Source organism: Anomaloglossus baeobatrachus, chromosome 4 (genome assembly GCF_048569485.1).
Source record: "Anomaloglossus baeobatrachus isolate aAnoBae1 chromosome 4, aAnoBae1.hap1, whole genome shotgun sequence".
In the NCBI taxonomy this organism is placed as follows: Eukaryota; Metazoa; Chordata; class Amphibia; order Anura; family Aromobatidae; genus Anomaloglossus; species Anomaloglossus baeobatrachus.
This window is the reverse complement of record NC_134356.1, coordinates 493,937,993-493,953,614: the sequence shown is the minus strand read 5'-3', so window position 1 is coordinate 493,953,614 and position 15,622 is coordinate 493,937,993. Positions and strand designations below refer to the sequence as shown.

General features: G+C 48.9%; 1 protein-coding gene across 3 annotated transcripts in view; it reads left to right on the top strand.

Annotated features, from left to right (window-relative positions):
* The window catches only part of DMXL2 (Dmx like 2), a 315,382-nt gene that overhangs the window by 199,551 nt on the left and 100,209 nt on the right, over positions 1-15,622 (top strand). For all 3 annotated transcript variants that reach the window (XM_075345795.1, XM_075345794.1, XM_075345793.1), the window contains exons 25-26: positions 7,946-8,137; positions 11,303-11,379. In XM_075345795.1, coding sequence (XP_075201910.1) covers positions 7,946-8,137; positions 11,303-11,379 — 269 coding nt within the window. The remainder of the gene's footprint in view (positions 1-7,945; positions 8,138-11,302; positions 11,380-15,622) is intronic.

The window sequence follows — 15,622 nt, the reverse complement described above, 5'->3', positions numbered from 1 at the left end:
GCACTTCCAGACCGCCCAGACTTGCTGTCACAAGGCCCGTTTTTTCCATCTGAATTCTGTGGCCCTCAACTTGACTAGGGGGCCATTGGTCCCTGACTCCTAGCGTCTTCAGGGTTATCTCAGGATGTCATTGCCACCACGAGACAAGCCAGGAAGCCAACTTCCGCCAAGATCTATTACAAGTCTTGGCAAGTCTTTCTATCCTGGTGCGCGGATAACGGCTTTCCTCCATGGCCGTTTGCCTTACCCACATTCCTTTCATTCCTACAATTTGGAATGGACAAGGGTTTGCCCCTCGACTCTCTCTCTAGGGCCAAGTATCCACGCTCTCCGTGTTTTCTTTCAAAAGCGTCTAGCCAGGCTTCTGCAGGTCCGCACGTTCCTGCAGGGGGTCTGCCACATGGTCCCACCTTACAAACGTCCGTTGGATCCCTGGGATCTTAGCAGAGTCCTGACGGCTCTTCAAAAGCCGCCTTTTGAGCTGCTGCGGGATGTCGCTCTCTCCCGTCTTTCGCAGAAGGTGGCCTTCCTGGTGACAGTCACATCTCTTCAGAGAGTGTCTGAGCTTGCAGCGCTGTCATGCAAGACTCCCTTCCTAGTTTTCCACCAGGATAAGGTGGTTCTTTGTCCTATCCAGGAATTTCCCTCTAATGTGGTATCTCCTTTTCACCTAAATCAGGATATCTCCTGGCCTTCCTGTTGCCCTAATCCAATTCACCAGTGTGAAAAGGTTTTGCACTCTTTGGATCTAGTGAGAGCACTCAGGTTCTATGTGTCTCGCACGGCGCCCCTGCGCCGTTCAGATGCGCTTTTTGTCCTTGTCGCTGGCCAGCGTATGGACTCTCAGGCCCCCAAGTCGACCTTGGCTCGGTGGATCAAGGAACCGATTCTCGAGGCCTACCTTTCTTCGGGCCTTCCACTCCCTTCAAGGCTGAAAGGCCATTCTACCAGAACTGTGGGTGCGTCCTGGGCATTGCGGCACCGGGCAACGGTTCAGCAGGTGTGTCAGGCAGCTACGTGGTCTAGTCTGCACACTTTCACGAAGCACTATCAAGTGCATACCTATGCTTCGGCAGACGCCAGTCTAGGTAGGCGAGTCCTTCAGACGGCGGTTGTCCACCTGTAAGAGGGGGCCGTTTTCGGCTCTTCTTATTGAGGTATTCTTTTACCCACCCAGGGACTGCTCTTGGACGTCCCAATTGTCTGGGTCTCCCAATGGAGCGACAAAGAAGAAGGGAATTTTGTTTACTTACCGTAAATTCCTTTTCTTCTAGCTCCTATTGGGAGACCCAGCACCCACCCCTGTGCCCTTAGGGCTGGTTGTTCTTTTGGGTTATGGTCTTCAGTTCTCCGAACATCCTTCGGATTGAATTTACCCTAGACCAATTTATAAGTTTCCTCCTTCCTGCTTTTGCACCAGAACTGAGGAGTCCGTGGTCCACAGGAGGGTATATAGGCAGAGGGGAGGGGTTACACTTTTTAAAGTGTAATACTTTGTGTGGCCTCCGGAGGCAGAAGCTATACACCCAATTGTCTGGGTCTCCCAATAGGAGCTAGAAGAAAAGGAATTTACGGTAAGTAAACAAAATTCCCTTCATTCTCTCTATTTTAATTATAAGATTTTAAAGAAGATTTGGCTATGATGGATTTCAGCATACCCAATGTTTTGTTCTCCTGGAGGCTAGGGTGTTGGCATCGGTAGCGTGTTTGACCTTTACCTTTGAGAACATGTACAGATGTAGCTAAAAGAACACAGGTAACTGCACTAGAATATCACAGCCCTGAAAAGCATTATCTGACACCTGACTTGAGATCAGTCAGTGACGTTTACAATTTTAATTAATTTTAATCAATAAGATCAGCAGAACAAAGAGGCCATGTATCTGAGAGGGTTGTCTTCCTTAAAGAAACTCTGTTCGCCCATTTTTCCTGTGTATAAACAGCACGATGCACCAGACAGAACGCAAAAGCTGGAGTTAGGATACCGTCACACTTTGGCGACGCACCAGCAATCCCACCAGCGATCTGACCTGGGCCGGATCGCTGGTGCGTCGCCACATGGTCGCTGGTGAGCTGTCAAACGGGCAGATCTCACCAGCGACCAGTGACCAGCCCCCAGCCAGCAGAGACGCGTGGAAGCGATGCTGCGCTTGCAGGGAGCCGGCGTCTGGAAGCTGCGGACACTGGTAACCACGGTTAACATCGGGTATGGTTACCCAATATTTACCTTGGTTACCAGCGCACACTGCTTAGTGTTGGCTCCCTGCACTCAAAGCCACAGTACACATCGGGTTAATAAGCAAACCTTTGCTTATTTACCCGATGTGTAATCCGGCTACGTGTGCAGGGAGCCGGCACTGGCAGCGTGAGAGCGGCGGACGCTAGTAACTAAGGTAAATATCGGGTAACCACCTTGGTTACCCCATGTTTACCTTGGTTACAGCTTACTGAAGGCTGCCAGACGCCGGCTCCCTGCTAGTTTCATTTCGTCGCTCTCTCGCTGTCACACACAGCGATGTGTGCTTCACAGCGGGAGAGCAACAATAAAAAAATGAACCAGCACTGTGTGTAACGAGCAGCGATCTCACAGCAGGGGCTAGATCGCTGCTCAGTTTCACACACAGCGAGATCGCTAATGAGGTCACTGCTGCGTCACAAAAACGTGACTCAGCAGTGATCTCGCTATGTGAGAAGTACCCCTTAGAATCTGTATTTTTGGTCTTTGTACTCTTCCCCCACCAGCCCTGCTGGAAGGCGTACACTAATACAATAAGTATTCTGCTCCGAGTTCGTCTTGTGTGCTGCCTACTTCTCCATATGCATCGCCCAGAGAGGGCCTGTTTGCAGGGTGGTGACTTGGGTTATTTATACCCTTTGCTTGTAAATTGCAGGGACACTGCTTATTATACAATATATAAAATATTTCACTATTTAATATACAGTAGTTATTAGCCATTGAGTCGCTAATAGGTGGTAATAAATTCCCTTTAAGACTCTATTCAGAATCAGAGTTTTCTTTGTCGCTCCATTGGGAGACCCAGACAATTGGGTGTATAGCTTCTGCCTCCGGAGGCCACACAAAGTATTACACTTTAAAAAGTGTAACCCCTCCCCTCTGCCTATACACCCTCCCGTGCATCACGGGCTCCTCAGTTTTTATGCTTTGTGTGGAAGGAGGCACACATCCACTCATGCTCCCATTTTAGTCAGCAGCAGCTGCTGATTTTATCGGTTGGAAGAAAAGAGGGCCCCCACAGGGCCCCCGGCATGCTCCCTTCTCACCCCACTAAGTCGGCGGTGCTGTTAAGGTTGAGGTACCCATTGCGGGTACAGAGGCTGGAGCCACATGCCGTTTTCCTTCACCATCCCTTAGAGGCTCTGAGAGAAGTGGGATCCTAACCGGTCATCCATTCACTGGGACCGGGCTCCCTCCACAGCCCCTGTGGGAATCTGCCGGACAGGAGACTTTGTATCATCAGGGACAGGGCCCTGCATCTAAAGGTACTCTGTGTCCCCATGGGGACGGTGCATGGAGCGCTTGTTTCACAGACGCTGCAGCTGCTGCTGGTTTTGTGACGACCGGGACTTCCGCGCCGACCGCGCCTGTTTGTCGGCCGCGGTATTAAATTTAGTCCCCGGCTTCATGCGGCCTAGTACCATAACTCCCGCCCCCGGGCCTGCCAGTCAGGGGTAAGGGCGGGACGGTCGACCTGACGTCGGCAGTGAGGGCTGGAGCATACTTTAGGTTTCCTCCCCCCCTCACTGATCACTGTGGGGCACCAGATTCCCGCACTTTACTAGTGCGCCGCCCACGGCTCCCTCCTCCCCTGAGAGCTCCGGCAGCCATTTTTACAACACATTCTGCCGGTGGAGGATTTCAGGAACGAGCTCTGCAGCTCTGGGAGGCCCAAGGCAGGGAATCTGGTGGACACACACCGCTTTGGGCGGTCGGTAAGCCACACCGGTCACCCGGTGCTGGTCCCCCTAGGGTGCCGAAGTGTACATATATATATATATATATATATATATATATATATATATTTGTATATATTTTCTCTGTTCGGCCGAGTTGTTTTGCTTTTGGCTATATACCCTCTGTGATCACTCTCCTAGGAGACAACAGCATGTCGTCCGCAAGGAGCAAGGGCGCTAAGGCAAAGGGTTATTTTGCAACCTGTACCTCTTGTGCGGCTATGTTACCTGCAGGTTCCACCTACCCTCACTGTGAGCAATGCTCGGCCCCTGTTGCACTCGCTCAGCCGGAGCCTCGGGCACTAGTGGGACCCTCGGCTCAGGCAGAACCGCCTGCTCCCCCTGTCCAGGTGGCAGGGACAGAGTTTGCAGTTTTTGCTGAGAAACTCTCTGAGTCGCTTTCACAATCCATGGCTCAGTCTATGGACAAATGGTCTGCTAAGCTACTAGAAGCTTGCAGTCCAGATGGGTCCTTACACAGGCCCCGGGCACTGTTGGATCATCGCCTCCAGGCCCCTCTCTGTCTGCGCCGCAGCGTGCTCCCGGGGTGGCCCCTAGGTCTCACGTGGAGGACTCCGGCACGGACCACAGTCCCAGACTGGCTAAGCGGGCTCGCTGGGAATCTTCCCCGACTTCCTCACGCTGCTCGGGGTCTCAGCTTGAGGACTCTCTGGAGGATGAGGCGGATGTCGCAGCTCAGGGCTCTGACCCTGACGTTGCTCTCAATCTTGATACACCTGAAGGGGACGCCATAGTAAATAACCTTATAGCATCCGTCAACCAGGTGCTAGATCTTTCTCCCCCAACTCCACCTATAGAGGAATCAGCTTCGCAGCAGGAGAAACACCAGTTTAGGTTTCCCAAACGTACACGGAGTGCGTTTTTCGATCACTCAAACTTCAGAGATGCTGTCCAGAAGCTCAGAGCATTTCCGGACAAGCGCTTTACTAAGCGCCTTAATGACACACGTTACCCCTTCCCCTCTGACGTAGTTAAGGGTTGGGCTCAATGTCCCAAGGTGGATCCTCCAGTCTCTAGACTGGCGGCTAGATCTGTAGTATCAGTTGCAGATGGCTCATCGCTCAAGGATGCCACTGACAGGCAGATAGAGCTCCTCCGCTTTTGCGACGCCTGGTGGCCACATGTCCAAAACCGATGGGTGAGAGACATTCTGTCTCACGGTTACAGGATAGAGTTCAGCTCTCGTCCTCCGACTCGTTTCTTCAGAACATCTCCGCCCCCCGAGCGAGCCGATGCACTTTTTCAGGCGGTGAACGCTCTGAAGACAGAAGGAGTTGTGATCCCCGTTCCCCTTCAGGAACGTGGTCGCGGTTTTTACTCCAACTTGTTCGTGGTGCCAAAAAAGGACGGATCATTCCGTCCCATTCTGGACCTCAAACTGCTCAACAGATCAATGTTCTGGAGATAAGGGCAGTGTATCTAGCCCTAAAGGCGTTCCATCGGTGGCTGGAGGGCAGGCAGATCCGCATACAGTCGGACAACGCCACGGCGGTCGCGTACATCAACCACCAGGGCGGCACGCGCATCCGTCAAGCCTTCCAGGAAGTCCGGCGGATTCTGCTGTGGGCGGAGGCCACAGCCTCCACCATCTCCGCAGTTCACATCCCGGGCGTAGAAAACTGGGAAGCAGACTTTCTCAGTCGCCAGGGCATGGACGCGGGGGAATGGTCTCTTCACCCAGACGTGTTTCGAGAGATCTGTCGCCGCTGGGGAACGCCGGACGTCGATCTCATGGCGTCACGGCACAACAACAAAGTCCCGGCATTCATGGCACGGTCTCAAGATAACAGAGCTCTGGCGGCGGACGCATTAGTTCAGGATTGGTCGCAGTTTCGACTGCCTTATGTATTTCCCCCTCTGGCGATGCTGCCCAGAGTGCTGCGCAAAATCAGGTCCGACTGTCGTCGCGCCATTCTCGTCGCTCCAGATTGGCCGAGGCGGTCGTGGTACCCGGATCTGTGGCACCTCACGGTGGGTCAACCGTGGGCACTCCCAGACCGCCCAGACTTGCTGTCTCAAGGGCCGTTTTTCCATCTGAATTCTGCGGCCCTCAACCTGACTGTGTGGCCATTGAGTCCTGGCTCCTAGCGTCCTCAGGGTTATCTCAAGATGTCATTGCCACTATGAGACAGGCCAGGAAACCAACGTCCGCCAAGATCTATCACAGGTCTTGGAGGATCTTCTTATCCTGGTGCTCTGATAAGGGTTTTACCCCCTGGCCCTTTGCCTTACCCACCTTTCTTTCATTCCTTCAATCCGGAATGGACAAGGGTTTGTCTCTCGGCTCTCTCAAGGGACAAGTATCGGCACTATCCGTATTTTTTCAAAAGCGTCTAGCCAGGCTTCCGCAGGTCCGCACGTTCCTGCAGGGAGTTTGCCACATAGTCCCACCTTACAAGCGTCCGCTGGAACCCTGGGATCATAACAGGGTGCTAACGGCTCTTCAGAAACCACCTTTCGAGCCGCTGCGGGATGTCTCTTTATCACGTCTTTCGCAGAAGGTGGCATTTCTAGTGGCAGTTACATCGCTCCGTAGAGTGTCGGAGCTGGCAGCGCTGTCATGCAAAGCCCCCTTCCTGGTTTTTCACCAGGATAAGGTGGTTCTGCGTCCTGTCCCGGAATTTCTCCCTAAGGTGGTATCCCCTTTTCATCTCAATCAGGATATCTCCTTACCTTCATTTTGCCCTCATCCAGTTCACCAATGTGAAAAGGATTTGCACTCGTTAGATCTGGTAAGAGCACTCCGGCTCTACGTGTCTCGCACGGCGCCCCTGCGCCGTTCAGATGCGCTCTTTGTCCTTGTCGCTGGCCAGCGTAAGGGTTCGCAGGCTTCCAAGTCAACCTTGGCTCGGTGGATCAAGGAACCGATTCTTGAAGCCTACCGTTCTTCTGGGCTTCCGCTTCCTTTGGGGCTGAAAGCCCATTCTACCAGAGCCGTGGGTGCGTCCTGGGCATTGCGGCACCGGGCTACGGCTCAGCAGGTGTGTCAGGCAGCTACCTGGTCTAGTCTGCACACTTTCACGAAACACTATCAGGTGCATACCTATGCTTCGGCAGACGCCAGTCTAGGTAGGCGAGTCCTTCAGGCGGCGGTTGCCCACCTGTAAGAGGGGGTCGTTTTCGGCTCTTTTTATCGAGGTATTCTTTTACCCACCCAGGGACTGCTTTTGGACGTCCCAATTGTCTGGGTCTCCCAATAGAACGACAAAGAAGAAAGGAATTTTGTTTACTTACCGTAAATTCCTTTTCTTCTAGCTCCTATTGGGAGACCCAGCACCCGCCCCTGTGCCCTTCGGGCTGTTTGTTCTTTTGTGTACACATGTTGTTCATGTTGAATTGTTCTTTTGGTTCATGGTTCAGTTCTCCGAACATCCTTCGGATTGAATTTACCTTAGACCAATTTATAAGTTTCCTCCTTCCTGCTTTTGCACCAAAACTGAGGAGCCCGTGATGCACGGGAGGGTGTATAGGCAGAGGGGAGGGGTTACACTTTTTAAAGTGTAATACTTTGTGTGGCCTCCGGAGGCAGAAGCTATACACCCAATTGTCTGGGTCTCCCAATAGGAGCTAGAAGAAAAGGAATTTACGGTAAGTAAACAAAATTCCCTTCTTTCCATCAGTTATGGTCATTCTTCAGCGTTCGTGTCACTAGGAGTAAAATAGACATGATCGTAACGTTCTCTCTTAGGTTCTGTAAAAAACTAAAGCAACAAATCCCATGTGAACAGAGCCTGAGGCCAATCAGCAATTGTCATTCCCAAATTATTTCATCAATAATTTCATAGTGTAAATACTCAAAACCTAAACAATAAAACTAGGTGATTATAACGCTGCACATTGGAGAGGAACTCCCACCAGATACTTATAACCATGAAAACATGAAAACAGATGGATATTCTCAAGATGATTTTAGCGCACAAATTACTCAGTAGTTTTCTTCTTCTACCCTTAGGAAACAACGGTGAAGCAGCTTCAGTCTCCACTTCCTCTACCTACAACACTTCCGTTACTGTCGGCAAGCATTGCTGTGACCAAGACCGTGATTGCTAATCCTGTGCTTTACCTAAATAATCATATTCATGACATTCTGTATACCATTGTCCAGATGAAGAATCCTCCACACCCAGACAACCAGGATCCAAAGGTAAAGATCCACCACAAATGATTGGGTAGATGTCCTGCACAGTCAGGCCTCCTACACACATCCGTGAAAAACACGCATGTGTGTTACGTTACTTTTTTCGGGTCCGTTTTCCGTTTTTTAGTCCGTTTTTATGGTACGTGTGGCATCCGTGTGAATTGCGTATGCTAGCCGTGTGTGCGTGTTGAATGTACGTGTGTGCGTGAGATACGTAAGTGACATGTCCGTGTGTTGCCCGTGTGAAATGTTCCGTGTGTGATGCACAATGTCATTGATACATACCCGCTGACAGCAGACAGCGACGCGCGTTGAGAATGAACTCGGGTGAACTTCACCCGACTTCATTGTCATACCGCGGCTTTGTCTGTGTCGCGTACTGAATAGCGGTCACCTGTGAAGGACTCACCGGTGACCGCTAATCCCCTGAGTCACTGAAGTGAGCAGCGCGATTAGCGCTGCTGTCACTCAGGCTACCCGCGGCTAGCTGGATCCTCCACCCGTGACCGCAACTCACCTGTGACTTCATCGCTGTCACTCGGGCGACTTGCTGTCACAGTTGGAGGATCCAGCAGTGGCCGCGAGTAACCTGAGTGACATCATCGCTGATCGCGCTTCTCACCTCAGTTGCTGTGTGGAGCTGACAGGAGCGGCGGTGTTCTTCTGCAGCTCCTGTCACATTCATGTTGCAGAGCTGGAAGCGGCGCGTGACCTCCGTGGATTACGCCGGACATGGATGGCTTTTTCGGGCTTAATAAAGTGGTGAACGAAGGTATTTGTTAGTGTTCATTATTCCAAATAAAGGATTTCTTCGGGTGTATGTGTTTATTTACTGTAACTTACAGATTAATCATGGAAGGTATCTCGGGCAGACGCCTGACATGATTAATCTTGGACTTAGTGGCAGCTGCCATTAACTCCTTATTACCCCGATTGCTAACGCACCAGGGCAAATCGGGAAGAGCCGGGTAGAGTCCCAGAACTGTCGCATCTAATGGATGCGGCTATTCTGGGCGGCTGCTGGCTGATATTGTTAGGCTGGGGGGCTCCCCATAATGTGGGGCTCCCCATCCTGAGAATACCAGCCTTCAGCCGTTTGACTTTACCCTGGCTGGTATCAAAATGTGGGGAACTGCACCTCGTTTTTTTAAATTATTTATTTTACTGCTTGATATTGACACGCCCAACGGTGGCTGTGATTGGTTGCAGTGAGACAGCTGTCACTCAGCGTGGGGGCGTGTCTCACTGCAACCAATCATAGGCGCCGGTGGGCGGGGAAAGCAGGGAATGCGAGATTGATTAATGAGCTGCCGGCTTTTTCAAAATAGTAAAAGCCGCCGGAGTTTTTTGAACAGCTGTGCAGTGTCGCGCCGCTGATCGGGGAACGGTGAGTATGAGAGAGGGGGGAGACTGACCGACAGACTGAGAGAGGGACAGACAAGACAGAGAGACCGACCGACGGACAGAGAGACAGACCGACCGACGGACTGAGGGAGATTGACCGACATACACAGAAAAAGAAAGAATGACCGACATCGCTAGAAAAAAATCACAAAACGTACACGGAGCATACGGAGATGCATCCGTGTCACGTCCGTGTGCTCACTTACCCATAGACTTCCATTGGGTCCGTGTTCCGTGCAGAAAACGGACATGCTTCCGTGCAAAACGGATACACATACGTATCACGAACACGGACACAAGGACCGTATGGAATAATGCAGGTGTGACCTCAAACATAGAATAACATTGGTGCACGTTTGTCCGTGTCTCCGGTATATACGGAAACGGACCAAACACGCACGTGTTTCACGATGTATGTCGGAGGCCTCAAACGTAGTCCAAGCCGTGCAGTCAGTGTAAAGCCACGTTCACACGTTCAGTATTTGTAGCCAAAACCAGGAGTGGAACAATCAGAGGAAAAGTATAATAGAAACATGAGCACCACTTCTGTATGTATCACCCACACATGGCCATAGACTGTGTAAGGAAACAACCTGTTACTAAGGTTTATTCTTCAGTGTAATTGTCCCTCCCCCAGTGTTACTCTCCATTTATCCCAGCATTATTGTCCCACCCCCACAGTGTTATTCTGCCCCTTCCCACTGCATTATTTCCCCCCATTCCCACCCCAGTGTAATTGTCCCTCGCCCAGTGTTACTCTCCATTTACCCTAGCATTATTTTCCCTGCCCCAACCTTTATTGTCCCACCTCCACAGTGTTATTCTGCCCCTTCCCTCCCCACTGCATTATTCCCCCCCATTCCCACCCCAGTGTAATTGTCCCTCCCCCAATGTTACTCTCCATTTACCCTAGCAATATTTTCCCTGACCCAACCTTTATTGTCCCACACCCACAGTGTTATTCTGCCCCCCCCCACTCCCCACTGCATTATTTCCCCCCATTCCCACCCCAGTGTAATTGTCCCTCCCCCAGTGTTACTCTCCATTTACCCTAGCATTATTTTCCCTGCCGCAACCTTTATTGCCCCACCCCCACAGTGTTATTCTGCCCCTTCCCTCCCCACTGCATTATTTCCCCCCATTCCCACCCCAGTGTAATTGTCCCTCCCCCAGTGTTACTCTCCATTTACCCTAGCATTATTTTCCCTGCCCCAACCTTTATTGTCCCACCCCCACAGTGTTATTCTGCCCCTTCCCTCCCCACTGCATTATTTCCCCCCATTCCCACCCCAGTGTAATTGTCCCTCCCCCAATGTTACTCTCCATTTACCCTAGCAATATTTTCCCTGACCCAACCTTTATTGTCCCACACCCACAGTGTTATTCTGCCCCCCCCACTCCCCACTGCATTATTTCCCCCCATTCCCACCCCAGTGTAATTGTCCCTCCCCCAGTGTTACTCTCCATTTACCCTAGCATTATTTTCCCTGCCCCAACCTTTATTGTCCCACCCCAGTGTAATTGTCCCTCCCCCAGTGTTACTCTCCATTTACCCTAGCATTATTTTCCCTGCCCCAACCTTTATTGTCCCTCCCCCACAGTGTTATTCTGCCCCCCCTTCCCCTCCCCACTGCATTATTTCCCCCCCATTCCCACCCCAGTGTTTATTCTTTTTTGAAAAACAGGTATTTACTATAACACACATGCCAGGAGGGGTGACACAAGTCATGGCAGTTCTCTGTAAATCTCTGCATTTTTCTCCATTAGGTGTACACCCTCCACTTGTTGGCAGCTTCGCTTTCTGCGTCAATATACCAAGCGCTTTGTGACAGTCACAGCTACAGGTAAACTAAGAGCTCCCATGTTTTATGGTTTTCGTAAAGTATATGCATTACATTTTAATTTTGTTATTGTTAGAAGTCATACAGTCTGAAAGCAAAACATTGATTTGTATTTATTTTCCTTAAAGGGAATGTATCGTCAGAAAAAAAAAATTCAATAACTGAAAAAATGTAAAGTAATAATGTTTTAATGTTTCGTTTAAATATTATTATTTTTTTAATTGAGTAAAATATAAAAAAAAATTAAAACGTTTGATATTTTCCACTGTTTCCACTGTTAAACACTAGGGGGAGCAGCTTCTGAAATCCTACAGAAATCCAACTGTAGAAAAAACTCAATTACAGCTGCAGTAAAGTGGGCGGAGTCTGCTCTCCTGTGTGTGATGGCACGCCTCCCCCCTCCTAATCTGAGTGTTTACAACACATAACAGAGAATGACATGCAGGGACATAGTGCAGAGCCATTTTGTTGGTGACCAGAAATGTCTAAAGTGTCACCAAGGACAGCAGGAGTATCACACAAGATAGGATTAGATACACAGCACAGCAGACAGTATCACCCAGGACAGGAATAGATACACAGCTCAGCAGACAGTATCACCCAGGACAGGATTAGATACACAGCTCAGCAGACAGTATCACACAGGATAGGATTAGATACACAGCTCAGCAGACAGTATCACACAGGATAGGATTAGATACACAGCCGTGCAGACAGTATCATACAGGATAGGATTAGATACACAGCCCTGCAGACAGTATCACATGATAGGATTAGATACACGGCTAAGCAGACAGTATCACCCAGGAGAGGATTAGATACACAGCAGTGCAGACAGTATCACACAAGATAGGATTAGATACACAGCCCTGCAGACAGTATCACAAGAGAGGATTAGATACAAGGCTCAGCAGACAGTATCACCCAGGACAGGATTAGATACACAGCTTAGCAGACAGTATGACACAGGATAGGATTAGATACACAGCCGTGCAGACAGTATCACACAGGATAGGATTAGATACACAGCCGTGCAGACAGTATCTTTTAAATTAGCCCTGCTTATACGCCAGACTTTTCCTTGCAGTATTACAGAATGACAGATGTTAAAGGGAATCTATCAACATGATTTCACCTCCTCCACCATAACCATTTATATTCACATGTAGTTGTTTTAGAGGTAAATTCAGTAATACCTTTATATGACCAGTCTGTTTCTCAGTTAGGCCAGAGTCACACTTGCGTATGACTCGGCGAGTCTCGCATCAGGATCACCCGGGGCGGCCGCACTTTCTATGCACAGGAGCTTCTCAGCTGCATGTATTGCTTTGCAGCTGACCCGCTCCTGTCCGAGAGTGTGCGGCTATGTCGGGTGATGCCGATGCGAGACTCGCCAAGACATACGCAAGTGTGACTCTGGCCTTACTGAGAAATCAGCTTTGAAGAAATATGCAAATGAGGCTGTAGCTCTAAAGCCTCTGTCACTCCAGCTCTACTCCCCACCTGGCGATGCCTCCTCGTGTCCTGCTTGTCTGACTGCTCTTTTGCCTGAGGTCACACAGCATAGAGGCTGCCAGTTAACCCCTTCACGACCTTGGACGGATCTATCCGTCATAGATCGTGTCCCGTTAAGCCCCGCCCCCTGCCGCGGGCAGGCGGCGGGGATCGGCACACATATCAGCTGTTTTCAACAGCTGACATGTGTGCCTACATGTTCCGAGTGGAATCGCATTCCACCCGGAACATTAACCCCTTAGATCTCGCTGCCAAAGTCTGGCAGCGAGATCTACATGCGCGCGGCCATCTTTTTTACTTACCGCCGCCCCCTCCGGACGTCACGTGAGTGATCACGTGACGTTCGGTGGTTGCCATCGTAGCACAGGGTCATGTGATGACGCCTGGTGCTACGAAGTTTCACTTTCATTCTTCCTCGGCACGGAGCAGAGGAAGAAAGAAAGTGACTGAATCTGCTGATTACAGCGGTATAGCTGTAATCAGCAGATAGCGATCAGCAATCGGACTGCTGATCGCTATAGCCCCCTAGGGGGACTAGTAAAATAAAATAAAAAAAGTAAAAAAAAAGTTTTAAAAAATTAAAAAAAAAACAAAAAACCTAAAAGTTCAAATCACCCCCCTTTCCCCCCATTGAAAATTAAAGGGTTAAAAAATAAATAAATATACACATATTTGGTATCGCCGCGTTCAGAAATGCCCGATCTATCAAAATATAAAATCAATTATTCTGATTGGTAAACGGCGTAGTGGCAAAAAAATTCCAAATGCCAAAATTACGTTTTTTGGTCGCCGCAAGTTTTGCGCAAAATGCAATAACAGGCGATCAAAACGTAGCATCTGCGCAAAAATGGTACCATTATAAACGTCAGCTCGAGACGCAAAAAATAAGCCATCACTGAGCCATAGATCCCAAAAAATAAGAACTCTACGTGTTTCGGAAAATGGCGCAAAACGTGCGCCACTTTTATTGGACAAACTTGTGAATTTTTTTTAACCCCTTAGATACAAGTAAACCTATACATGTTTGGTGTCTACAAACTCGCACCGACCTGAGGCATCATACCCACACATCAGTTTTACCATATAGTGAACACCGTGAATAAAATATCCCAAAAACTATTGTACGATCCCACTTTTTTTGCAATTTTTCCGCACTTGGAATTTTTTTGCCGTTTTCCAGTACACTATATGGTAAAACTTATGATTTCATTTAAAAGTACAACTCGTCCCGCAAAAAACAAGCCCTCATATGGCAAGATTGACGGAATAATAAAAAAGTTACGGCTCTTGGAAGAAAAGGAGCAAAAAACAAAAACGCAAAAACGGAAAGTGCCCGGGGGCTGAAGGGGTTAAGTAGGAGGAGGTGGTGCTGGCCATACAATAGAGCTGGAGTGACAGAGGCTTCAGATTTACAGCCTTATTTGCATATCTCTTCAAACACTGCTCTCTCAGTTAAGGAGGAAGGTCCCGACCATGTAAAGGTATTGCTGGACTCGTTTTTGAAAGAGAAAAATGCACATGTAAATTGTTTTTTTGTTGTTGTTTTGGGGTTTTTTTACCAGTTGAAAATTTTTATTAGTAAATAAAGCAAATCTATACATACATCAGGCAGTATAGAATAGCAGTGTACAAAATCCCACTGTATTGCATACTACTGCAAAAGAAATGTGCACAGAGCCTTAAATGTATGAAGATAATTGGTTTCTGTGATGGCCCTGGTTCTAGTTGTTTGAAGATGAGCACATGTGAAAATATTTTGTCAGATCCAGCTGTATCTACAAGTGAAGATCCTAAAAACCTGGACTGTGGGAGCCTAATCTTGAAGGTTTATGGTGTTAACTATCAATACAAAATCCGACTCATCAGCATAATATTGTCATTATCTTTACTCTGTGCTGCTGAGCTGGAAATCAAGCAAACATCTGTGCCTTAGCGCTGTGATCCCATACTGCACACTTTACAGTTCTCGCTATTCCATGTTTTTTATTAGCTGCTGACGGAGAAGTGGCAGCATATTCTATTTGACCTCCTCTACTAAGATTACAGGAACAGTAAATGTAGCTACATCTATTAGGTTCAAATACAAAGCGCACAAGGTAAAATGACAGTACTCTCAGGCCTGTGAAGGGTTAATCATGACTAAAGAGTGTTCAGATCAGGCTTTCATCTTTTTCTGTGTGCATTTCTGCAAAGATGTTTAAAGTGTTGAGTAACAAGCCTATAATTTATACATGAAGAGTGTGCCCCCAAAGATGGAGATAAAACAGGGACCAAAAATAGAATTATGTGAATGATCCATTAGTCTACCAAGTATTTTTTAGCGCAGCCATATGTGCTCCAGAGCTGTTATTCCATGCGCATTTCAGGATCAGAAATTGTTACAATATATATCTATGTAAGAACTAATGGTCAACTAGATACTAGTGTGTGTGTGTGTGTGTGCTTTTCTTTTCATGTTACACAGACAAGTTGAATGTATTTTATGTGATATACCAACACTGAGGGGTACTTTGCACGCTGCGACAACGACATAGCGATGCCAAGCGCGACAGTCCCCACCCCCATCGCACATGCGATAGCTGCCGTAGCAAACTTTATCGTTAAGGCAGCTTCACACGCAGTTACCTGCCCTGCGACGTCGCTCTGGCCGGCGACCCGCCTCCTTCCTAAGGGGGTGGGTTGTGCGGCGTCACAGCGACGTCACACGGCCGGCGGCCAATACAAGCGGAGG